The 26,592-nt window shown below is 47.5% G+C and overlaps 1 protein-coding gene across 6 annotated transcripts in view; it reads left to right on the top strand.

Moving 5' to 3' along the window:
* The first annotated feature begins 10,840 nt into the window (after positions 1-10,840).
* The window catches only part of PGAM5 (PGAM family member 5, mitochondrial serine/threonine protein phosphatase), a 40,826-nt gene continuing 25,074 nt past the window's right edge, over positions 10,841-26,592 (top strand). Inside the window, exon 1 of one of the 6 annotated variants that reach the window (XM_063964708.1) lies at positions 10,841-11,024. In XM_063964708.1, coding sequence (XP_063820778.1) covers positions 10,876-11,024 — 149 coding nt within the window. In that variant the 5' untranslated portion in view covers positions 10,841-10,875. Of the gene's footprint in view, positions 11,025-11,613; positions 11,639-11,660; positions 11,886-11,932; positions 11,999-26,592 lie in introns of those variants that run through there. The other 5 variants (XM_063964712.1, XM_063964706.1, XM_063964707.1 and 2 more) reach the window with 5 other exon arrangements.

Here is a 26,592-nt window from a genome sequence, read left to right as displayed (position 1 = left end):
GGAGAGCCTGGGGAGCTGTCTTCCAGCGGAGCTGTGAAGAGAAAATGGCGCTGGTTTGCTGAGGGAGATAGTCCCGCCCCCTTCTCGGCGGACTTCTCCCGCTTTTTTATATACTTTTATGGCTGGGGATTATGCACATATACAGTTTATTAGACTGTATTATGTGCTTTTTGCCATGTAAGGTACTCTAATTGCTGCCCAGGGCGCCCCCCCCCCCAGCGCCCTGCACCCATCAGTGACCGGAGTGTGTGGTGTGCATAGGGAGCAATGGCGCACAGCTGCAGTGCTGTGCGCTACCTTAATGAAGACCGAAGTCTTCAGCCGCCGATTTCCTCCGGTTTCTTCCGTCTTCTGGCTCTGCAAGGGGGACGGCGGCGCGGCTCCGGGAACGGACGATCGAGGTCGGGCCCTGTGTTCGATCCCTCTGGAGCTAATGGTGTCCAGTAGCCTAGAAGCACAAGCTAGCTGCAAGCAGGTAGGTTTGCTTCTCTCCCCTAAGTCCCATGTAGCAGTGAGTCTGTTGCCAGCAGATCTCACTGAAAATAAAAAACCTAACAAATACTTTTCTTTCTAGGAAGCTCAGGAGAGCCCCTAGTGTGCAACCAGCTCTGGCCGGGCACAGATTCTAACTGAGGTCTGGAGGAGGGGCATAGAGGGAGGAGCCAGTGCACACCAGATGTAGTACCTAATATTTTCTTTAGAGTGCCCAGTCTCCTGCGGAGCCCGTCTATTCCCCATGGTCCTTACGGAGTAACCAGCATCCACTAGGACGTCAGAGAAAAGGAGTTTGCCAGCTCACACCCAGCGCCTCACCGGTCTGAAGGAATTAAATAACGCCCCAGACCTGTAAGCGCTTTTATACCAAATAATCAGCACCAAAATTTTGTGCCCCCCTTCTTTTCGTGCACCCTGTTACTTGTGTACAGCAGTGAAGGGCCAGGAGCAGCGTCTCTGCAGCAAGCTGTGGAGAAAATGGCGCTGGTTAGAACTGAAGGAGGAAGCCCCGCCCCCTACCCGGCGCGCTTCGTTCCCGCTTTTACTTATACTGGCGGGGGTCTGTATACATTGCCTATGCAATGTATACCTTCATGCCAGTCTCAAATGAGGATACATTGCTGCCCAGGGCGCCCCCCCTGCGCCCTGCACCCATATAGAGCCGCTTGTGTGAGGGAGCAATGGCGCGCAGCGCGACCGCTGCGCGGTACCTCAGGAAGATCTGAAGTTTTCTGCCGCCTTTGAAGTCTTCTTGCTTCTACTACTCACCCGGCTTCTCTCTTCAGGCTCTGTGAGGGGGACGGCGGCGCGGCACCGGGAACGAGCAGCTAGGCACACCAAGTGATCAGACCCTCTGGAGCTAATGGTGTCCAGTAGCCTAAGAAGCAGAGCCTTTGAACTCACAGAAGTAGGTCTGCTTCTCTCCCCTCAGTCCCACGAAGCAGGGAGCCTGTTGCCTGCAGTGCTCCCTGAAAATAATAAACCTAACAAAAGTATTTTTTAGAGAAACTCAGTAGAGCTCCCCTAGTGTGCACCCAGTCTCCTCTGGGCACAGAATCTAACTGGGGTCTGGAGGAGGGGCACAGAGGGAGGAGCCAGTTCACGCCCATTAAAGTCTTAAAGTGCCCATGTCTCCTGCGGATCCCATCTATACCCCATGGTCCTTTTGGAGTCCCCAGCATCCTCTAGGACGAAGGAGAAAGTTAAATAATTTCCTCTTGGCATCAAAAACATGCTGTGTAACGTCTTAGAATAGGAATAGGAGATGGGGGGAAATTACAAAAATGGGAGATGAGTGTATGGAAGGGGAGGAAAAGGTTACAACGCCTATAATCAAACTCAATTCCCCAGCGTTAAAGCCTAGGACTAAAAAACAGGGATCACATTCATTAAGAGAGTTGAGGCAACCAAAACCATTCTGTACCTTCAAATATTTTCATGTCTTTAGGGGTAAGTAGTCAATATACTCACCCCATTGCTTATGAAATTTTATAACCACTCTTTCTATATCAAAAGTAGCCATCCGGCATTCATGGTGGAGAGTCTCCAACATAATGGAAGTCCATTCACCTATAATTAGTGAGGACTGGAAGATCCAATGTTTTAGGATAATTTGTTTTACCACCATGACCATAACTGCTAGGAGAGGTATATGGGGGCCCAGTGATATCTTTGTAGTTCAAGAGGAGAAATTACAAAAAGGAGGGCCTCCACCACTTTGGGGAGTCTGAATTTGAAAACATCATGTAGCTGATCAAGAAATTTATCTCAAAATCTGCTGATCTTTCTACAATGCCAGAGATTATGGGATAACGTAGCATGGGAAACGACGGCGCTTAAGACAATCTCCTGACTCGAACTGCACAAAATGCTTCCTGTGGGCTGGAGAAATGTAGGTCCTATTAAGTTCTCTCAAGTGAGTCCAGGGCCGGCTCTACCATTAGGCAACTTTAGGTGGCTGCCTAGGGGCGCCGGCCACTGGGGGGCACCACTGACTTCATCTAGCAAAAAACTGAAGAATGTCTCTGTATGCGGGTCAGTAATGAATTTGCAGATGAGGGGATGAGACACACTAAGAAGCATACAAATAATAAGAATTTACTCACCAGTAATTCTATTTCTCGTAGTCCGTAGTGGATGCTGGGGTTCCGTAAGGACCATGGGGAATAGACGGCTCCGCAGGAGACTGGGCACACTAAAAGAAAGATTTGGTACTACCTGGTGTGCACTGGCTCCTCCCTCTATGCCCCTCCTCCAGACCTCAATTAGGATACTGTGCCCGGAAGAGCTTACACAATAAGGAAGGATTTTGAATCCCGGGTAAGACTCATACCAGCCACACCAATCACACCGTATAACTCGTGATATTTAACCCAGTTAACAGTATGAAATACAACTGAGCCTCTCAACAGATGGCTCAACAATAATCCTTTAGTTAGGCAATAACTATATACAAGTATTGCAGACAATCCGCACTTGGGATGGGCGCCCAGCATCCACTACGGACTACGAGAAATAGAATTACCGGTGAGTAAATTCTTATTTTCTCTGACGTCCTAGTGGATGCTGGGGTTCCGTAAGGACCATGAGGATTATACCAAAGCTCCCAAACGGGCGGGAGAGTGCGGATGACTCTGCAGCACCGAATGAGAGAACTCAAGGTCCTCCTCAGCCAGGGTATCAAATTTGTAGAATTTAGCAAACGTGTTTGCCCCTGACCAAGTAGCAGCTCGGCAAAGTTGTAAAGCCGAGACCCCTCGGGCAGCCGCCCAAGATGAGCCCACCTTCCTCGTGGAATGGGCTTTTACTGATTTAGGATGCGGCAATCCAGCCGCAGAATGCGCCAGCTGAATTGTGCTACAAATCCAGCGAGCAATAGTCTGCTTAGAAGCAGGAGCACCTATTTTGTTGGGTGCATACAGGATAAAAAGCGAGTCAGTTTTCCTGACTCCAGCAGTCCTGGAAACATAAATTTTCAAGGCCCTGACCACGTCCAGTAACTTGGAATCCTCCAAGTCCTTAGTAGCCGCAGGCACCACAATAGGTTGGTTCAAGTTAAAAGCTGATACCACCTTAGGGAGAAATTGGGGACGAGTCCTCAATTCTGCCCTATCCATATGGAAAATCAGATAAGGGCTTTTACATGACAAAGCCGCCAATTCTGACACACGCCTGGCCGAAGCCAAGGCCAATAACATGACCACTTTCCACGTGAGATATTTGAGATCCACGGTCTGAAGTGGTTCAAACCAATGTGATTTTAGGAAACTCAACACCACATTGAGATCCCAAAGTGCCACAGGAGGCACAAAAGGGGGCTGAATATGAAGCACTCCCTTTACAAAAGTCTGAACTTCAGGTAGTGAAGCCAGTTCTTTCTGGAAGAAAATCGACAGAGCCGAAATCTGGACCTTAATGGAACCCAATTTTAGGCCCATAGTCACTCCTGACTGTAGGAAGTGCAGAAAACGACCCAGCTGAAATTCCTCTGTTGGGGCCTTCCTGGCCTCACACCACGCAACATATTTTCGCCAAATGCGGTGATAATGGTTTGCGGTTACTTCTTTCCTGGCTTTTATCAGCGTAGGAATGACTTCCTCCGGAATGCCCTTTTCCTTTAGGATCCGGAATTCAACCGCCATGCCGTCAAACGCAGCCGCGGTAAGTCTTGGAACAGACAGGGCCCCTGCTGTAGCAGATCCTGTCTGAGCGGTAGAGGCCATGGGTCCTCTGATAACATTTCTTGAAGTTCCGGGTACCAAGCTCTTCTTGGCCAATCCGGAACCACGAGTATCGTTCTTACTCCTCGCCTTCTTATTATTCTCAGTACCTTTGGTATGAGGGGCAGAGGAGGGAACACATAGACCGACTGGTACACCCACGGTGTCACTAGAGCGTCCACAGCTATCGCCTGAGGGTCCCTTGACCTGGCGCAATATCTCTTTAGCTTCTTGTTGATGCGGGACGCCGTCATGTCCACCTGTGGCCTTTCCCAGCGGTTTACCAACAGTAGGAAGACTTCTGGATGAAGTCCCCACTCTCCCGGGTGAAGGTCGTGTCTGCTGAGGAAGTCTGCTTCCCAGTTGTCCACTCCCGGAATGAACACTGCTGACAGTGCTAGTACGTGATTTTCCGCCCATCGGAGAATCCTTGTGGCTTCTGCCATGGCCACCCTGCTTCTTGTGCCGCCCTGTCGGTTTACATGGGCGACTGCCGTGATGTTGTCGGCTGGTTTTGAAGCAGGGGTCTTGCCTGACTTAGGGCATTGTAAATGGCCCTCAGTTCCAGAATGTTTATGTGTAGGGACGACTCCTGACTTGACCAAAGTCCCTGGAAATTTCTTCCCTGTGTGACTGCGCCCCAGCCCCGAAGGCTGGCATCCGTGGTCACCAGGACCCAGTCCTGTATGCCGAATCTGCGGCCCACTAGAAGATGAGCACTCTGCAGCCACCACAGTAGAGACACCCTGGTCTTTGGAGACAGGGTTATCAGATGATGCATCTGAAGATGCGATCCCGACCACTTGTCCAAGAGGTCCCACTGGAAGGTCCTTGCATGGAACCTGCCGAATGGAATTGCTTCGTACGAAGCCACCATTTTTCCCAGGACTCGTGTGCAGTGATGCACCGATACCCGTTTTGGTTTTAGGAGGTCTCTGACTAGAGACGACAGCTCCTTGGCTTTCCCCTGCGGGAGAAACACTTTTTTCTGTTCTGTGTCCAGAATCATCCCCAGGAACAGTAAGCGTGTGGAAGGAACCAGTTGTGACTTTGGAATGTTTAGAATCCAGCCATGCTGTTGTAGCACTTCCCGAGATAGTGCTACTCCGACCAGTAACTGCTCCCTGGACCTCGCCTTTATTAGGAGATCGTCCAAGTACGGGATAATTAAAACTCCCTTTTTTCGAAGGAGTATCATCATTTCTGCCATTACCTTGGTAAACACCCTCGGTGCCGTGGACAGTCCAAACGGTAGTGTCTGGAATTGGTAATGGCAATCCTGTACCACAAATCTGAGGTACTCCTGGTGAGGAAGGTAAATTGGGACATGCAGGTAAGCATCCTTGATGTCCAGGGATACCATGTAATCCCCCTCCTCCAGGCTTGCAATAACCGCCCTGAGCGATTCCATCTTGAACTTTGATTTTTTTTATGTATGTGTTCAAGGATTTCAAATTTAAAATGGGTCTCACCGAACCGTCCGGTTTCGGTACCACAAACAGTGTGGAATAGTAACCCCGTCCTTGTTGAAGTAGGGGTACTTTGACTATCACCTGCTGGGAATACAGCTTGTGAATTGCCTCTAGTACAGCCTCCCTGCTCGAGGGAATTGTCGGTAAGGCCAATTTGAGGAAACGGCGGGGGGGGGGGGGGAGTCGCCTCGAATTCCAGCTTGTACCCCTGAGATACTACTTGAAGGATCCAGGGATCCACCCGTGAGCGAACCCACTGATCGCTGAAATTTTTGAGGCGGCCCCCCACCGTACCTGGCTCCGCCTGTGGAGCCCCACCGTCATGCGGCGGATTTGGAAGAAGCGGGGGAGGACTTTTGTTCCTGGGAACCTGCTGCGTGGTGCAGCTTTTTTCCCCTTCCTCTGCCTCTAGACAGAAAGGACCCGCCTTTTCCCCGCCTGTTTTTCTGGGGTCGAAAGGACTGCACCTGATAGTACGGCGCTTTCTTAGGCTGTGAGGGGACATGGGGTAAAAATGCTGACATCCCAGCTGTTGCTGTGGAAACAAGGTCTGAGAGACCATCCCCGAATAACTCCTCACCCTTATAAGGCAAAACTTCCATGTGCCTTTTAGAATCTGCATCCCCTGTCCACTGCCGAGTCCATAAACCTCTCCTAGCAGAAATGGACAATGCACTTATTCTAGATGCCAGCCGGCAGATCTCCCTCTGTGCATCTCTCATGTACAAGACTGAGTCTTTTATATGCTCTACGGTTAGCAATATAGTGTCCCTGTCCAGGGTGTCAATATTTTCTGACAGGGAATCTGACCAAGCAGCAGCAGCACTGCACATCCACGCTGAAGCAATAGCTGGTCTCAGTATAACACCAGTGTGTGTATATATAGACTTTAGGATAGCCTCCTGCTTTCTATCAGCAGGTTCCTTTAGGGCGGCCGTATCCGGAGACGGTAGTGCCACCTTTTTAGACAAACGTGTGAGCGCTTTATCCACCCTAGGGGGAGTTTCCCAACGTGACCTATCCTCTGGCGAGAAAGGGAACGCCATTAGTAATTTTTTTGAAATCACCAATTTCTTATCAGGGAAAGCCCACGCTTCTTCACACACTTCATTCAATTCTTCAGATGGGGGAAAAACTATTGGTAGTTTTTTCTCCCCAAACATAATACCCTTTTTTGAGGTACCTGGGTTTATATCAGAAAGGTGTAAAACCTCTTTCATTGCCTCAATCATGCCACGAATGGCCCTTGTGGACATTAAATTTGACTCATCGTCGTCGACACTGGTATCAGTATCCATGTCGACATCTGTGTCTGCCATCTGAGGTAGTGGGCGTTTTAGAGCCCCTGATTGCCTTTGAATTGCCTGGGCAGGCACGAGCTGAGAAGCCGGCTGTCCCGCATTTGGCATGTCGTCAAATTTTTTATGTAAGGAGTCGACACTTGCACGTAATTCCTTCCATAAGTCCATCCACTCAGGTGTCTGCCCCGCAGGGGGTGACATCACATTTATAGGCATCTGCTCCGCCTCCACATAAGTCTCCTCATCAAACATGTCGACACAGCCGTACCGACACACCGCACACACACAGGGAATGCTCTTAAAGGAGACAGGACCCCACAAAAGCCCTTTGGGGAGACAGAGAGAGAGTATGCCAGCACACACCAGAGCGCTATATAATGCAGGGACTAACTGAATTATGTCCCCTATAGCTGCTATAATATTTACTGCGCCTCAAATCTGTGCCCCCCCTCTCTTTTTTACCCTTTCTGTAGTGTAGACTGCAGGGGAGAGTCAGGGAGCTTCCTTCCAGCGGAACTGTGAGGGAATAATGGCGCCAGTGTGCTGAGGGAGATGGCTCCGCCCCTTTTTCGGCTGACTTTTCTCCCGCTTTTTTCTGTATTCTGGCAGGGGTAATTACCACATATATAGCCTCTGGGGCTATATATTGTGGTTATTTTGCCAGCCAAGGTGATATTATTGCTGCTCAGGGCGCCCCCCCCAGCGCCCTGCACCCTCAGTGACCGGAGTGTGAAGTGTGTATGAGGAGCAATGGCGCACAGCTGCAGTGCTGTGCGCTACCTTGGTGAAGACTGAAGTCTTATGCCGCCGATTTTCCGGTCCATCTTCTTGCTTCTGGCTCTGTAAGGGGGACGGCGGCGCGGCTCCGGGAACGAACACCAAGGACGGGTCCTGCGGTCGATCCCTCTGGAGCTAATGGTGTCCAGTAGCCTAAGAAGCCCAAGCTAGCTGCAAGCAGGTAGGTTCGCTTCTTCTCCCCTTAGTCCCTCGTTGCAGTGAGCCTGTTGCCAGCAGGTCTCACTGTAAAATAAAAAACCTAATATATATATACTTTCTTTCTAGGAGCTCAGGAGAGCCCCTAGTGTGCATCCAGCTCGGCCGGGCACAGAAATCTAACTGAGGTCTGGAGGAGGGGCATAGAGGGAGGAGCCAGTGCACACCAGGTAGTACCAAATCTTTCTTTTAGTGTGCCCAGTCTCCTGCGGAGCCATCTATTCCCCATGGTCCTTACGGAACCCCAGCATCCACTAGGACGTCAGAGAAATATGTATGTCTGTGTGTGTGTGTGTGTGTGTGTATATACACACATACAATTAAAGGTATGTAGTTGGTATCCCAGAGGACAGAATGTTGGCATCCAAAATACTGGCACCGGAATCCCGACACATGTCAGAATGCCGACGATAGATTCCCGACAGCTGGCAGCTTTAATGTTAGTAAACTGGGGAGGGTTAGGATTAGGCTGCGGGGAGGGAGGGTAAGGTTCATTAATTTCATTCAAAATGTCAATATTATCGTGGTCGGGATGCTGCTCTCTGTATTATGTCACCCCAGCCCAACTAGTTTTCACCTCCAAGGGGGGCTTGCAGGCTAAGGGGCGCTAGGCTGAAGCTTTGCCTAGAGTGCAGAGAGACCTTGCATCGGCCCTGAGTGAATCTCTTGTAATTGGGCTGATTTAAGAGCTGGTAAGATGTTAGCAGTATATAACATGGTACCTGTACAATCGGCCAATTCTGAGAGCTCAGAACACCATGCCTCAGAGGTGTCAGAGCACACTATGGAATCTGATTTAATTAAATCTGGATATAAATAGCAAATTTTAAAACTTGTTAAGGTGACAAAAGGCTAGAGTCTTGGAAAGAATATTTGTTGGTTTGGATTGCTGGACAGGAGTTGTCCAAGGAGCGAATGTAATGGCGGGATTGTAGAAACATAAAAAACTGTGCCTGGAGATGGTGGAATTTTTCCTGAAGCTTAGAAAAGGAGATGAGATGGCCATGCGGGTCAAAGACATCCTTTATATTCAAAATTCCCATGTTGTCCCACATTTTGTATGCGCGTTTTCCAGAGAAGGAGGGAAAGCCGAGTTACCCCATATGGGTATGCAATGGGAAGAGTAAGGGTTGCTCTGTAGATGTTTATTACTATTCAGCCAGGTCTTGTATGTCTCCCAAAAAGGACAGTATTGTGAAAATGTGAGGGGATCTGTGACTTAGGAGTATGGATCACTGCTGCTGGGGCATAGGGGTGGAACAGGGCCTTCTCCAGATTTTTATTAGCAAAATTCTCAGTGTGCAAAAGCCAATCCGAAATGTATCGGAAGATTTCTGATCTAACAAATACCTGGACATTGTGAACACAGAGGCCACCTTGTGGTTTCGTGAAATAAGCACGGGGTCTGCTCATCCTGGATTTTTGATTCCTCTAGATCAGTGGTTCTCAAACTCGGTCCTCAGGACCCCACACAGTGCATGTTTTGCAGGTAACCCAGCAAGTGCACATGTGTATTAATTACTCACTGACACATTTTAAACAGTCCACAGGTAGAGTTAATTATGTCACTTGTGATTCTGTGAGGAAACCTGCAAAACATGCACCGTGTGGGGTCCTGAGGACCGAGTTTGAGAACCTGTGCTCTAGATAAATGTAAAAAACATCTGCGTACTGCGGAGGGCATCATCATTGGTTATCGGAAACAAATTCCTTGTGTATTATCTACTGATATACGTGGCAATAAACTGATTCTGATTCTGGTCAGCGTGAGCATGACCAGGAGCATTTGAAGCGAATAAGCAAGCCTACGGAAACAAAGCTCTTGATTACTGTGACTCTTCCTAGCAAAGAGAATTTTAAATCTTGCCAGAGGTAGAAAATAAAATCATAAAGTTAGAAGACATACAATGAAATAAAAATACCCATACATTTCAATTTATGGGAGGTAACAGTAAACATAGAAGCTAAGGAAAGATGGTGTTTCATAGAATGTGGGTCTGACAGAGGGATGAGTTTTGATTTCTGAACATTTATACGGTAATCAGCAAAAGAGCCAAACATAGTAATTAGTTGGAGAATAGTAGGTATAGATTTCAAGGGTTCAGAGATAAAGATCAGCATATCATCGGCAAGCAATGCTAATCTCTTACTGTGATAGCCTTGCAAATTGGGTCTTGCCGCTCTCTCTCTCTCTTTACCCATGCCTCTCTCGCTCTCTCTCCCCATGCCTCTTTCCCTCTCCTCATGCTTCAGGGTGCGGGGCCGAACTGTTATGTCATTAAGCCCCGCAAAATGACACCATTAGCCCCGCCCCTTCACAGAGCTGCCAAGAATGCATTAATTTTATCCCCGTACTGCCCACTTCACTAGGAAGCAGGCAGATATCAGCGGGATGCGGGAGAGTCACTTACCCTTCCGGAGCTGCGGGGGACTTCCAGAAAAATTGGGAGCCTCCTGCAGCTTCCGGGAGGGTAGGCAAGTATGAGTCACATACACAATCAGATGCGATGGGCATCCTACCAAATAAACTATTCCTCTTGATAAACGGCAGACAGATCCTGATATGGTGAAGTCTGTTGGGCCTACAAAACATTGGCACATACATTTTAATTATGATTCTTAATTTGTTCTTAGGGCTCAATTTATAAAACAAATAAATACCTGGTCTGCTGCACTTTTTTTTCAACAGAAGAGAGTTTTTACTATTTAAAAAGTGAAACAGCAGAGATCGCCACTGTTTCAGTTTGGGCTGCGTGTTTGTGTTGGCCCCATAGCTAACAATATGTCCCAGCACTTCAAAATATAGAAATGCGGCCGTACTTAGAAAGCAAAAAGCAGCAATTTTTTTGTACCGCTTTATTTTTTAATACAGTCATAAGGGCCTGATTGAGTTGTATGCAAACACGATTTTTTGCAGTTGAGCGATTATCAGCTGACTGCACATGCGTCCGAGTAGAACTGCATCTGTGCCATGATGGGCTTGCAACTGGGGTCACAGGGAGAGGATTTATCTGTAAAGCGATTGACAGTCAGCGTTTGGGGAGGTAATGGGGCAGCAAAAATGCAGATGTGTTGTGACCATTTTCATGGGGGAGTCTCAGCCTGCGATCACGTAACAGTGGTTATGCTGCCAAGCCCAATAATCAACTGATCTGTGAGGGAAGAGGTTACAATACCACCAGTCAGGATCCCGGAGGTCACAATACCGAAGTCGGAATCCCGACAGGGGGTGAAATGCCGCCACCGGAATACCGGTGACACAGGCTATTCTCCCTCTGTGGATGTCCACGACACCCATACAGGGAAAATATTTTTATACACAGCCGCAGGGATTCGCAAAGCCATACAAATCTAGGTGGTTGGGGCATTAGCATATCACAAATTCGCTGCTGCAAATGCATTAGTGTATGGCACATCTCTGTATCAGCAGGATAACAAACAGGGTTCAGATTTTATTTTCCTTTAGTAGGGATGTTTCCAATTTTTTACTCAGCAGTATAATAACAATCCTAATTTAGAGCAGGGCAGGCGCATCTTGCTCTTTCTATATTTGTTTAAATAAAGTTAACACGTTTTAAGACCTCGCAGATACTCGAGTCCCAAGGATCAGGCTGCATCAGCAGTGGAGCAAAAGAACTACACTTCCCACAATGCCTGGGTAGGCGGAGCAGTGAGCGCAGCGCGATCTCTGTGTGTTGCTTTTGCTATCAGTTTCCTGCTCTATTCATTATTCCTGCTGCAGGCTCCAGGATGTATCTGCGCAGGGCTTTGCTCGTCGGAGGGTCGGCGGCTGCCACGGCTGCTCTCGTTGCCGCTGTAGCGGTTGGGAAAAGTGGAGGAGATCCAGTTTCAGACACCCTGACATTGCCGGTAACCACCGGGCGCTGGGACCGCAACTGGGATCGGTGAGGGTGCTTGTGCGCATGCGCGGTGTGTGTAGCGCAGGGCAGGCAGGATGTGGCGTGTGTTGCTATATGGTCTGCATTGTGTTGGTACCGTACCGATACGGGCATTGCTGGTACGGTAGATGCTAGAATCAAGTGGGTAGATGCTAGAATCAAGTGGGCTAAGGGACCTATTCCGTAAGGGGGAGGAGTTTTGCTATCCCATCTGTGTTACAACCATGATGCTGGCTTTGCTGCTGTGCACTCTGTGGGCATGATTCTGGGGTGGACGGAATTAAAATATTGGGCACTTGTTTCTGCGCATATGTGGTGCTGTTTATGGCTGGGGGACGCATATTGTAATTGCATGGAGATGCATGCAATTTCGAAAGGCGTTCCGTGGGGGCGGAGGGTGTGATGGTGTTCGGGACTGCGTAAAAACCATTCAACTGGCACTTGCAGCCATGTTCCGATGGACATTCTGAGCCACCATAGAGTTGCTGTAATGTCCGATAGTGCAACCAATGTCCGATCGATGGTGTGTATTTGAGTGCACTTCGGTGGATTCGCGGCACAGCCGATGGGTGTCTCAGACGGGTACCAATTAGCTGCGCTGTTGGCATTACAACAGAGTTGCGTTTGCAAATGTATCCACCTCTGATTCAGCCCCTTTGTTACTACCGTTATGTGCTCTGCTGTGTCACTACCATGCAAGAACAGTTACCAAATTGTCTGCCGGGATGGAAGGGGCTGTATGCTTTATTCTTAAGGTTGGTACACACTAGGGACTAGGCGATGTGCTCCATGACGTTGGCATACACACAATACCGCACAGTGACATCATAGCGCGGCCGTGCCGTGCAAGCAGCTTTGGATGATGAGTCCAAGTTTAATTGCCTGGCCAGGCGACAACGAGCCTTATTGACTAGGTGCGGTGCTGCGAATTGTTCATCATTTACAGCGTACACACTGGTCAGTATAAAAGCGATATCGCTCAGGAAGTGTCAAAATGAGGGACGTTGTTTACTGTATTGACTGGTGTGTACGGGCCTTTAAGCTGGGTACACATTAAACAATGCAGTGTCGTCAACGATTTACCTTGAGCTCCTGGACAAACAATAGTGTGTGCACACTGTGCAGTCTTGCAAAAGATATTGTCTGTCCACATCAAGGAGTATTCTGTCGTCAACGACTTTGGCAGATTTTGCTGCATGCAGGTGCGAGAATAGAATAAAGAAGTCAAACCTGGTGCCAATTAAATACTCAGTATTTCAAAATTTACCTTTACTTCAAAAAACAAGGGGGTTACTCTACCCCTTTAAAAAGGCTCAACAAAAACACAGTATGAAGAAGCGCTGGCAAATAGTGTTAAGAGCTTTTTATTCTCTAAATACGTTTTTTCTTAGACATATATTTGTATCGCATATATAAAAACAACATGTATCACATAAAAAGAAAAGCAACAAAAAAATATAAAATGGCCAGCAGAAGACGTCGCTGACGACCGCCGGAGTGTGCAAGTAGTCTGTTCACATTGAACGATTTGCAGTTCCAATCTGTCTAAATTGTGTTGTCTAGATGACTATGCCAGAGTAACATCAAAAGTTGTCCAAGGAAAGACAACCAGTGAACCTGCAATAGGGTTGTGAGTGCCCAAAGCTCATTGATGCGCATGCTGAGTGAAGGCTTGCCCATCTGATCCGATCCCACAGAAGAGCTACTGTTGCACAGATTTCTGAAATAGTTAATGCTGGCTATGACAGAAAGGTGTCAGAACACACAGCACCGTAGCATGCTGAGTATGGCGCTGCTTAGCCGCAGATCGGTCGTAGTGCCCATTCTAACACCTAGAGACAGATTTTGGTGTTATGCTTCCAGTAGGTACCACCTCAAGCAGCAGAGTAGTTTTGTTACTCTTTGGCTGGCCTAGGATCTGCAGCAGCTCCACCTCTCCCTCTGGGCGGGATGTACTTACCTTGCGGTCTGTATCCCACCACACATCGCATTGATACTAATCGCATACAGTATGTACTAACATATGCGATTAGTACTGTGAAGCACAGCTCTTCCAATAAGAGCTGTCCGTTGCGATGCTCTCCCGTCCCTGGACTTCCGGGTTTATGACCAGGAGTCCATATGCGCATGCGCAGAAGGATGTGGCGGCCATGGGACATACTGAGAGGGATCCGTTCCGGATCCCTTACACAGCGTGATGCGGAAAGAAGCCCATAGGCTATAGCTGGTGTTACCCTCTGCATTGGAGCCTGGCGACAGGGCTTGAGTACAGTTGAAAATTATTTCTGCTATAGTACATTCCACATTCTGATAGCATCCCTGCTCGATTCTGTGTAGCTCTGTCCCCCTGCTTAGATGTCTCCCTCCCTCTACTCTCCCGGTCATACGCTGTGCTGGGAACAGTCTTGACTACTGCTTCATCAGGCTGCATTGTAGTTCCTACAATGAGAATGTGATTGTCAGAATAGGACCATGGAGCAGTGGAAGAAGGTGGCCTGGTCTGATGAATCATGTTTTCTCTTACATCGGGGGTCATTCCGAGTTGTTAGCTCGTTATTTTTTTGTCGCAACGGAGCGAATAGCCGCTAATGCGCATGCGCAATGTCCGCAGTGCGACTGCACCAAGTAAATTTGCTATGCAGTTAGGAATTTTACTCACGGCATTACAAGGTTTTTTCTTCGTTCTGGTGATCGTAATGTGATTGACAGGAAGTGGGTGTTTCTGGGCGGAAACAGGCCGTTTTATGGGTGTGTGCGCAAAAACGCTACCGTTTCTGGGAAAAATGCGGGAGTGGCTGGAGAAATGGAGGAGTGTCTGGGCGAACGCTGGGTGTGTTTGTGACGTCAAACCAGGAACGAAACTGACTGAACTGATCGCAGATGCCGAGTAAGTCTGGAGCTACTCAGAAACTGCTAAGAAGTGTCTATTCGCAATTCTGCTAATCTTTCGTTCGCAATTTTGATAAGCTAAGATTCACTCCCAGTAGGCGGCGGCTTAGCGTGTGCAAAGCTGCTAAAAGCAGCTTGCGAGCGAACAACTCGGAATGACCACCATCGTGTGGACGGCTGGGTGTGTGTGCATTGTTTCCTAGGAAAAAGATGGCACCCAAGATGCACGATGGGGAGAAGACAAGCCAGCGGAGACAGTGTGATGCTCTGGAAAATGTTCTGCTGGTAAATCTTGGCTCCTGGCAGTCATGTGGATATTACTTTGACATGTACCATCTAACTAAACATTGTTGCAGAACAAGTAAACTTCATGACAAGAGTATTCCTTGGTGGCAGTGGCTTTTTTTCAGCAGGATAATGCACCCTGCCACACTGCAAAACATTGTTCAGGAATGGTGTGAAGAATATGACCGAGCTATGGAGGTACCACTTCACAATTAAGAAGATTTAAAGGAGCTAACGTCTTGTGAACTACACATCCCAGCAAGTTGTACTGCATTTGCTGATTATGTCAAATGAATATCATGATTGAATAGTCTAGGTATGATTCGTGGAACTACACATCCCAGCAAGTTGTACTGCATTTGCTGATTATGTCAAATGAATATCATGATTGAATAGTCTAGGTATATTGAAAAAGGGTTGTTTTTTTTTGTATGTTTTTCTCTTTGTAAAGATATAGTTGGCTGCCTTATTGGTATGTAATGTCTGTTTTTCTAAGCTAATTCATGGCCTTAGCTTAAAGGGGGATTGTATTGGGTGGAGTTTGCAATCATTGCATTCACATGGATATTGTTCCTATTTGAAGTCTAGTATACGGCTGGATAGCCATCGGCTGGTAGTGCTTCCATAGAAGTGCTGACATAAAAGTGTTATTATAAAAATAGCGTTATATCTGCATTAAACCGAAGGGAAACAGAGGGGAAACATTAACACACCAACACTACCACAAAAGGACTGCCTTAATGCCTCAAAAGTATGTAATTCATCTTATGCATATTATCTGTTTTTAAAAACCTATGAAAAGGCATCCCCAATCTGCTCACTACAGTTCTCTCTTATGCAAACTTATGTATGTTTCTTGATGTAATGATTTCTTGTAAATGTCATTGCATGTGTGGGGAAGTTGCTCGGTGAAACAGTTTATTATTGCATACTGACTGGTGTTTACCTCCTTTGAACATTTACCCATTGTGGTCAGGTGTACTATATCTTTATATTTAGTAAGGTGTAGTCATGGTGTAAAGGACAGAGTATGATTACTGATTAGTAAAAGAAAACAAATAACAAATACTGAGCAACATCCCCAAACAGGTAATTTCAACTTTAAACTTGTCATTTATTTTGTACGCTCTGGACATGGCTACTAATAACAAGTGCACAGACAAAATTCTTAAAGCTATGTCTGCAAATGCTAGGAGCTTAGGAGACAAAATTCCAGAGCTAATTGCGATAATGACAAGGGATAACCTGGATTTTGTGGCAATTACAGAGTCTTGGTGCAATGAGAATCATGACTGGGACTTGGCTATACCAGGATACAATTTATTTAGGAAAGATAGAATAGGAAGAATAGGAGGAGGGGTAGCAATGTATGTGAAAAAAAGCATAAATGCTACTTTAATACAAAATATTGAAGCCAAAACTGAGGCCCTTTGGGTCACCATAGAAACTGGGAAGAAGGACATTATTCGCATTGGGGTGATCTATAGACCACCAGGCCAGGGGCAGGATTTGGACAGGAACCTATTGTTGGACATCTCTAAAATGGCTTTTAAGAGAGAAGTCATAATCATGGGAGACTTTAATTTACCTGATGTAAATTGGGAGGGGTCTTTTGCAAGTTCAGCTACAAGTGGCAAATCTCTTAAGCAATTGGTGAGGGAGCCCACTCGCAAAGACTCAATATTAGATCTAATTCTTACAAATGGTGATAGGATATTTGATATATATGTGGGTGAGCACCTGGGATCCAGTGATCATCAAGCAGTATGGTTTAGTATAAAGACAGGATCCAACTCCTGTCACACAAAAACAAAGGTGTTGGATTTTAGAAATGCTGACTTTGCAAAAATGGGGAGATGTTTAAGTGATTCATTGGCAGACTGGAGGAACTTGGAAGGAGTGCAGGAGAGGTGGAAAAAACTGAAAAGTGCAATACTAAGTGCAACAGACCTTTGTATCAAAATGGTTAGGAAAAGCACCAGGAAAATGAAGCCAGTGTGGTTCACAAAAGAAGTATCAACTAGTGTGAAAGCAAAAAAGATGGCTTTTAGGAAATGCAAACAGACTCAAAATAATAACGACAAAGAGGTGTATCTGGACAGACGGAAAGATGCTAAGAAAGTGATCAGACGTGCAAAGGCAGAAGCTGAGGAGAAATGGCCCAGTCAGTAGATAAAGGGGGCAAAACTTTTTTTAAGTATATAAGTGAAAGGAGAAAATCAAATGGAGGAATAATAAGACTTAAGACAGAGAGTGGGCATTTGGTGGAGGGAGACAAGGCAATAGCAGATCACCTAAATAATTATTTTTGCTCAGTATTTACTACAGAAGAAGGGATGGGGCCACAGTTAAGTTGCAAGGACATTCATAAAAATAAAGTAGATGAAAATACATTTACAGAGGAGAAGGTCCTAACAGAACTTTCAAAACTAAAAGTGGATAAATCAATGGGACCAGATGGGATACACCCAAGGATACTCAAAGAGCTAAAAGATGTGCTGGTTACACCTTTAACAGAATTATTTAACCAGTCACTAAATACAGGTGCTATTCCAGAGGACTGGAAAAGAGCAAATGTAGTTCCACTGCACAAAAGTGGAAGCAAGGAAGAAGCAAGTAACTACAGACCAGTAAGCCTTACATCAGTAGTAGGGAAAGTAATGGAAAAACTATTAAAAGAAAGAGTAGTGGAATATCTTAAATCAAACAACTTACAGGATCCAAAACAGCATGGATTTACTGGTGGGAGATCATGCCAAACAAATCTTATTGACTTTTTTGACTCTGTGATGAAAATAATAGATCAAGGGGGAGCTGTAGATGTAGCATATCTAGACTTTAGTAAGGCATTTGACACTGTCCCACATCGCAGACTGCTAAATAAACTTGAAAGCCTGGGGGTGGATTATAAATCAGTTAAATGGATAATAACCTGGTTGCAGGATAGGAAACAGACAGTCATAGTTAATGGAGTGCAATCTATGGAGGGAAATGTTACCAGTGGAGTACCCCAGGGATCTGTACTTGGTCCAGTTCTCTTTAATATCTTTGTTGGTGACATTGCAGATGGTATTGAAGGAAAGATATGCCTTTTTGCAGATGATACAAAGATATGCAACAGGGTAGACACACCGGGAGGGGTCAAACAAATGATTAATGACCTAGGTAGGCTTGAGAAATGGTCAAGAACGTGGCAACTACAGTTTAATGCTAAAAAATGCAAAATCATGCACTTGGGTCTCAAGAACCCAAAGGCTAAGTATAGTATCAAGGGTACTATAATGGAAACTACTGAGGAGGAAAGAGATTTAGGAGTCACTATTTCAAGTGACTTGAAGGCAGGAAAGCAATGCAACAAAGCAATGAGAAAGGCAAGTCAGATGCTTGGTTGCATAGGGAGAGGAATCAGTAGTAGGAAAAAAGAAGTGATAATGCCACTGTATAGGTCATTGGTACGGCCCCATCTGGAATACTGTGTCCAGTTCTGGAGACCCTATCTCCAGAAGGATATAAATACATTAGAGAGTGTACAAAGAAGGGCAACTAAAATGGTGCATGGCCTACATCACAGAACTTACCCGGAAAGGCTAAAAGATCTTAACATGTATAGTTTGGAGGAGAGAAGGGAAAGGGGGGACATGATAGAAACTTTCAAATATATCAAGGGTCTTAACAAAGTTCAGGAGGGAAACATTCTTCAAAGGAAAAGAAGTATTAGAACTCAAGGGCATACATTGAGACTGGAGGGGGGGAGGTTCAGGGGATATTTAAGGAAAAATTACTTCACAGAAAGGGTAGTGGATAAGTGGAATAGCCTCCCATCAGAGGTGGTAGAGGCTAAGACTGTAGGGCAATTTAAACATGCTTGGGACAGGCATATGAATATCCTAACAAAGAATTAAGGTTAAAAAAGGGTTGAGATTGCCTAAAGGATAAAATAAAAAAGGGGCAGACTAGATGGGCCAAGTGGTTCTTATCTGCCGTCAAATTCTATGTTTCTATGTTTTGTTGCCAGATACACAACGCCTTCAGAAGTCTTGTGGAGCCCATGCCTTGATGGATCAGAACTGTTTTGGCAGTACATGGGGGAGCTACATAATTTTAGCAAGGTGGTTTTAATGTTATGGCTGATTAGTGTATATGAATGGTTTGGCTGTAATTCCCAGTATAGTATATGAGCTCATTGTAATATTGGCCATCAACTTATGGCATGGTCCTGTTAGATTACAGTTTTTAATGTTGTCATCTTATAGTAAATGTGTCCCTACTCAAGCCAAACAGAAGGCCATCAGACCATTAAACAGTAAGCAAACTAAAAACAGAAATCGGCTATATTTATCCAACATGTACCGTTCTTTTAATGGCTTTATCATCATCATTATATAAGAGAGAGGGTACAGATGGTCCTGCTCATAAGAAGTAAACCAGGTTGTGGCTATTAAATAATGAGACTGCACTTGTAAAAAAAAAAATAAACCATACTGTGGAGGAACATTGATCTTGGACTATCCCAAACCGGTTTGGAAGTTTCATCTCTCTCGCACAGATAGTTTACTGTCACTATCACACAGAGTTTGACATTTTTCCCGTGCATCTTAAAAATGCTTAGTTCTAAAGTAGAGCAATGTGTCAACTTACATTTTTTAGATTAACTGAACAAAACACCCACCAAATCTTTGCATATGTGGAGGGGAGGAGGTGCTGAGGGGGAGGGGCAGGGGGTCCAGAGGTGCTGCGGGTAAGGAGCAGGGGGTGCTGTGGGTGTGGGGGAAGGTGCAGGTGCAGTGGATGGGGTCCCGCGGTTGGGGAGGATGTGCCGTGTGTGGAGTATGGGGTCGGGAAGGGCGGTTGCGGGGTTTGCCGCGGATGGGGGACGGGATCTGGTGGGGGAGGGGCAGGTTGGAGGGTTGTCGCTGTTGGTGGAGGGGTGGGTGCGGGGGTGCTGCAGGTGGGGGAGGGGCAGGTTTGGGGGTGCGGTGTATGGCGGAGGGGGTCTGGAGGCACTTCGGGTGGGGGATGGGGGGGGTGCCGTGGTTGGGGGAGGGCGGGTTTAGGGGTGCCACGGTTGTGGGAGAGGGGGCAGGTGTGGTGGATGGGGAGGGGGTCCGGAGGTGCGTGTTGGGGAGTGGCGGGTGTCGCGGGAGGGGGAGTAGCGGGTGCAGAGGTGCCTGTGGGTGGGGGGACAGGTTCGGGTGAGCCTGCGGGTGGGGGAGGGGCGGGTACCGCAGGTGGGGTAGAAGCTGGTGGACGGGGAGGGGCTGCCTGCGGGTGGGGGAGGGGCAGTTGCGGGGGTGCTGCAGGCGGGGGAGTGGCTGGTGCCACAGGTTGGGGAGGAGTGGGTGGGGGGCGCGGGTAGGGGGATTGCGGGGGGTGCCGCAGGTGGGGGATGGGCAGGTGCAGGAGTGCCTGCGGGATGGGGAAGGGCGTGTGAGGGGGTGCCTGTGGGTGGGGGAGTGGTGGGTACGGGGTTGTCCATGCCTCTGGTCCATGGCTTAAACCATGTAATGTCCTAAGCTGCTGCGCCCCAGACCTGCTCAGGGTGTAGGACTGAGGAGCAGAAGACATGATGGTGGTGCTATCCCCGCACAGGGTAGAGTACAGTGGCTGGCTGCTGCAGGTGAGGTGTGCGGTGGGGAGAGCGGGCTGGTGCTGGTACCTGATCCCCAGGCCAAGCAGCTGAGCAGTCTCCCATGTAGCATAGTGCACAGAGAGGGGCTGCGCCTGGAGAGCTGTGCCCCGGGCAGACTGCGGGCCAGAAAGTGAATCCTAAATTAAGCACAGATCTCTTCATGTGTATGCCTCACATGCACGGGCCCGCGCGTCGCTTTCACCAGTACTAGATTGGTCTGCATGCAGTGGTGAAATGAGCGCCCCCCCCGCCCCTTCCTCCTCGCTCAGCACATATCGTGCTGTCTGCTGAGCGGTCTGTGCTAGATCGCTCAGCACACATCTCTGGGGAAATTTTCCCATGTAGCCTCCTTGCGTCTGGCAAGACATACCTCTCTGTTGTTGTTATTTTGAGTCTGCTTATATTTTCTAAAGGCCATCTTTTGCTGCTTTTACACTAGTTGATACCTCATGCAGGGGGACACCTAGCACAGGCAGCCACCGCGTCTCCCCCCCCCCCCCCCCCAATGGTCCGGAAACGCCTCCGTTGTTCAGACCGCACCCTGCCATAGGCATTCTAACGCCATTGGCACGCCCCCTCATGCCCCGCGTCCGCCTCTGCCTGTCAGTCAGGCAGAAGCAATCGCAGCCAGTGCGTATGCGCAGTGCATACGCTGCGCGTGACCACTCCACAAAGTAATTCAGACTGCGATCGCTGCCGCGATCCAGTCTGAATTACTCCCCGGCTTCCTTTTCCTGGTACTTTCCTAAGCCTTTTGATGCAAGGGTCTGTTGCTTTTAGTAATGCACTTTTTCGTTTTTCCCACTCTCCTGCACTCCTTTCAAGTTCTTCCAGTCTGCTAATGAATCAATTAAACATCTTTGCAAAATCAGCCTTCCAAAAATCCAACACCTTTTGTTTTGTGTGACAGGAGTTAGTCCCTGTCTTTATACTAAACCGTACTGCTTGATATTCACTGGAGCCTAGGTTCTCACCCACATTTGTCAGTATTAAATCTAATATTGTGTCTTTGCGAGCGGGCTCCCTCACCAATTACTTGAAGGATGCTCCCTGTAAGGAATTTAGAAATGTGCCACTTGTAGTTGAACTTGCAAAAGACCCCTCCCAATTTACATCAGGTCTCCCATGATTAAGACCTCTCCATTTGAAGCCATTTTAGTGATATCCAGCAATAGGTTCCTGTCTAATTCATGCTTATTGGTTGAGTGACCTACTTAAGTTAGGTCAATTTATTGATGTGATAACAATGTGTTCATTATTGTGAAGGGTAGACATATTAGAAAGGCGCTGAGCTTTCCCCTACCTGAGGAAAGCGGTAAGACCGATGAAATGCGTAAGGTGAAATAATGAAACTATCACGATCTATTGGATTTACCGTTAATGCCATGCCACGGCTTGATGGAATGTGAAGTGACTACTGAATAATTACAATACATGAATTTAATCTAATATAGCTTCTTGTCAGGCGGAGACTTCTTAGCATTTACAGAGCTTTATTTCTGCAGTGGGGGTGAGTGCCAGCTTGAGTATAGCAACAGAAAAAAAAAATTGTTTACATGAAGTGTTGCCTTGAGGCTTAATAGTTTGCAATACTGCTTTCTAGATTGTTCCATTGATTGCAGTTTCTACGTGCCTGGTTAGAACACTGGTTATCTTTACCTATGCAATTTAAATGTTCCTATAATTAAACAGCCCCAGTTAAATATTCATTTATTTGCATTCTTTGGATGTGATGTACATATTGTTAGATTTGTGATGCATTTTTTTTTTTACTTCTCTTTTTAATAGTTTACATAATCACAGACAATAATGTTATTCCTCAGATTGCAGTGCTGGGATTTTCTCTTCTTTTTCTGTGTTGCGGTTGGCTACCTTGTCACAACAGGTGTAGTATGGCTGACCGGCGGTCAGCTTACCGACGCCGGGGAGGGGCGAGTGCAGCAAGCCCCTTGCGGGCTCGCCGTGCTGCGGGCTCGGTGGCGACCTGCGGTCGCCACGGGTTCTACTCCGACTCTATGGATGTCGTGGACACCCACGAGTGGAAATAGTCCCTGTTGGTCGGCATGCCGACCATCGGGATAGTGAGGGGTCGGGATGGTGGAGGAGGTCATGTGACTGTCGGTCTCCCGACCGCCGGTCACATGAATACCATCCGTCACAACAGCTTGGATCTGCTTGATGATTGTAATACAGGTTGAGTATCCCTTATCCAAAATGCTTGGGACCAGAGGTATTTTGGATATCGGATTTTTCCGTATTTTGGAATAATTGCATACCATAATGAGATATCATGGTGATGGGACCTTTGTCTAAGCACAGAATGCATTTATGTTACATATACACCTTATATACACAGCCTGAAGGTCATTTTAGACAATATTTTTTATAACTTTGTGCATTAAACAAAGTGTGTATACATTCACACAATTAATTTATGTTTCATATACACCTTATACACACAGCCTAAGGTAATTTAATACAATTTCTCTAACGTCCTAGTGGATGCTGGGGACTCCGTAAGGACCATGGGGAATAGACGGGCTCCGCAGGAGACAGGGCACTTTAAGAAAGAATTACTGGTGTGCACTGGCTCCTCCCTCTATGTCCCTCCTCCAGACCTCAGTTTGAATCTGTGCCCGGACGAGCTGGGTGCTACTTAGTGAGCTCTCCTGAGCTTGCTGAATAGAAAGTATTTTGTTAGGATTTTTTTATTTTCAGAGAGATCTGCTGGCAACAGACTCTCTGCTACGTGGGACTGAGGGGAGCGAAGCAGACCTACTCACTGTGGATAGGTCATGCTTCTTAGGCTACTGGACACCATTAGCTCCAGAGGGATCGAACACAGGAACGCACCCTTGGTCGTCCGATCCCGGAGCCGCGCCGCCGTCCCCCTCGCAGAGCCAGAAGCCGGCGTGAGAAGCAAGAAGACTTCGAAAGCGGCGGCAGAAGACTCCAGTCTTCATATGAGGTAGCGCACAGCACTGCAGCTGTGCGCCATTGCTCCCACATTAAACCCGCACACTCCGGTCACTGTAGGGTGCAGGGCGCATGGGGGGGGCGCCCTGGGCAGCAATTAGGTACCTCTTGCATAAAAGAGCATATATACAGTTGGGCACTGTATATATGCATGAGCCCCGCCATTATTTTACACAAAATTGCGGGACAGAAGCCCGCCGCTGAGGGGGCGGGGCTTCTTCCTCAGCACTCACCAGCGCCATTTTCTCTCCACAGCTCCGCTGAGAGGAAGCTCCCCAGGCTCTCCCCTGCAGAATCACGGTAGAAAGAGGGTAAAAAGAGAGGGGGGGGGGGCACATAAACTTAGCGCAAAATCAGAGTACACAGCAGCTACTGGGTAAACACTAAGTTACTGTGTAATTCCTGGGTCATATAGCGCTGGGGTGTGTGCTGGCATACTCTCTCTCTGTCTCTCCAAAGGGCCTTGTGGGGGTTCTGTACTCAAATAGAGCATCCCCTGTGTGTGTGGTGTGTCGGTACGCTTGTGTCGACATGTTTGACGAGGAAGGCTATGTGGAAGCAGAGCAGGTGCAGATGAATGTGGTGTCGCCGCTGACGGCGCCGACACCCGATTGGATGGATATGTGGAAGGTTTTAAATGATAATGTTAATTCCTTGCATAAAAGGTTGGATAAAGCTGAAGCCTTGGGACAGTCAGGGTCTCAACCCATGCCTGACCCTACAACGCAGAGTCCGTCAGGGTCTCAGAAGCGTCCACTATCCCAAATAGTTGACACAGATATCGACACGGATTCTGACTCCAGTGTCGATGGCGATGATGCAAAGTTGCAGCCTAAAATGACTAAAGCCATCCGCTACATGATTATAGCAATGAAGGATGTATTACACATCTCAGAGGAAAACCCAGTCCCTGACAAGAGGGTTTATATGTTTGGGGAAAAAAGGCATGAGGTGACCTTTCCTCCTTCACATGAGTTAAATGAGTTATGTGAAAAAGCTTGGGAATCTCCAGATAGGAAAGTGCAGATTTCCAAACGGTTGCTTATGGCGTATCCTTTCCCGCCAACGGATAGGTTATGCTGGGAATCCTCCCCTAGGGTAGACAAAGCTTTGACACGCTTATCTAAGAAGGTAGCCCTGCCGTCACAGGATACGGCCACCCTAAAGGTTCCTGCGGATAGAAAGCAGGAAGGTATTCTGAAGCCTATTTATACACATTCAGGTACTCTGCTAAGGCCGGCAATTGCGTCGGCCTGGATGTGTAGTTCTGTTGCAGCATGGACAGATACTTTATGTGAGGAACTTGATACCTTGGACAAGGATACTATATTACTGACCCTGGGGCATATTAAAGACGCTGTCCTGTATATGAGAGATGCCCAGAGAGATATTACCCTACTGGGCTCTAGAATAAATGCAATGTCGATTTCATCCTGTGGACTCGGCAATGGACAGGTGATGCCGACTCAAAACGGCACATGGAGGTTTTACCTTATAAGGGTGAGGAATTGTTTGGGAACGGTCTCTCTGACCTAGTTTCCATAGCTACGGCTGGGAAGTCAAATTTTTTGCCATATATTCCCTCACGACCTAAGAAAGCACCGTATTACCAAATGCAGTCCTTTCGGTCACAAAGAGGCAAGAAAGTCCGAGGTGCGTCTTTTCTGGCCAGAGGCAGGGGTAGAGGAAAGAAGCTGCACAATACAGCTAGTTCCCAGGAACAGAAGTCCTCCCCGGCTTCCACTAAATCCACCGCATGACGCTGGGGCTCCACAGGTGGAGCCAGGATCGGTGGGAGTGCATATCCGACATTTCAGCCACCAGTGGGTTCACTCACGGGTGGATCCCTGGGCTGTACAGATTGTATCTCAGGGATACAAGCTGGAATTCGAAGAGATGCCCCCTCACCGATACCTCAAATCGGCCCTGCCAGCTTCCCCCTTAGAGAGGGAAATAGTATTAGCGGCAATTCACAAATTATATCTCCAGCAGGTGGTGGTGAAGGTTCCCCTCCTTCAACAGGGAAGGGGTTACTATTCCACAATGTTTGTGGTACCGAAACCGGACGGTTCGGTCAGACCCATTTTGAATTTAAAATCCCTGAACATTTACCTGAAAAGGTTCAAGTTCAAGATGGAATCGCTCAGAGCGGTCATTGCAAGCCTGGAAGAGTGGGATTTTATGGTGTCTTTGGACATAAAGGATGCTTACCTGCATGTCCCCATTTATCCACCTCATCAGGAGTACCTCAGATTTGTGGTACAGGATTGTCATTACCAATTCCAGACGTTGCCGTTTGGTCTCTCCACGGCACCGAGAATATTTACCAAGGTAATGGCGGAAATGATGGTGCTCCTGCGAAAGCAGGGAGTCACAATTATCCCCTACTTGGACGATCTCCTCATAAAGGCGAGGTCCAGAGAGCAGTTGCTGATCAGCGTAGCACGCTCTCGGGAAGTGTTACAACAGCACGGCTGGATTCTGAATATTCCAAAGTCGCAGCTGATTCCTACCACGCGTCTGCCCTTTCTGGGCATGATTCTGGACACAGACCAGAAGAAGGTTTTTCTCCCGACTGAGAAGGCTCAGGAACTCATGACACTGGTCAGAGACCTCTTAAAACCAAAACGGGTGTCGGTGCATCACTGCACGCGAGTCCTGGGAAAGATGGTGGCATCATACGAGGCCATTCCCTTCGGCAGGTTCCATGCGAGGACCTTTCAATGGGATCTGTTGGACAAGTGGTCCGGATCACATCTACAGATGCATCGGCCGATCACCCTATCCCCCAGGGCCAGGGTGTCTCTTCTGTGGTGGCTGCAGAGTGCTCACCTTCTCGAGGGCCGAAGATTCGGCATTCAGGACTGGGTCCTGGTGACCACGGATGCAAGCCTCCGAGGGTGGGGGGCAGTCACACAGGGAAGAATTTTCCAG

The sequence above is a fragment of the Pseudophryne corroboree genome, chromosome 1 (genome assembly GCF_028390025.1).
Source record: "Pseudophryne corroboree isolate aPseCor3 chromosome 1, aPseCor3.hap2, whole genome shotgun sequence".
Classification (NCBI taxonomy): domain Eukaryota; kingdom Metazoa; phylum Chordata; class Amphibia; order Anura; family Myobatrachidae; genus Pseudophryne; species Pseudophryne corroboree.
The sequence above is the reverse complement of the archived record's forward strand: the minus strand, read 5'-3'. Positions and strand labels throughout refer to the sequence as shown.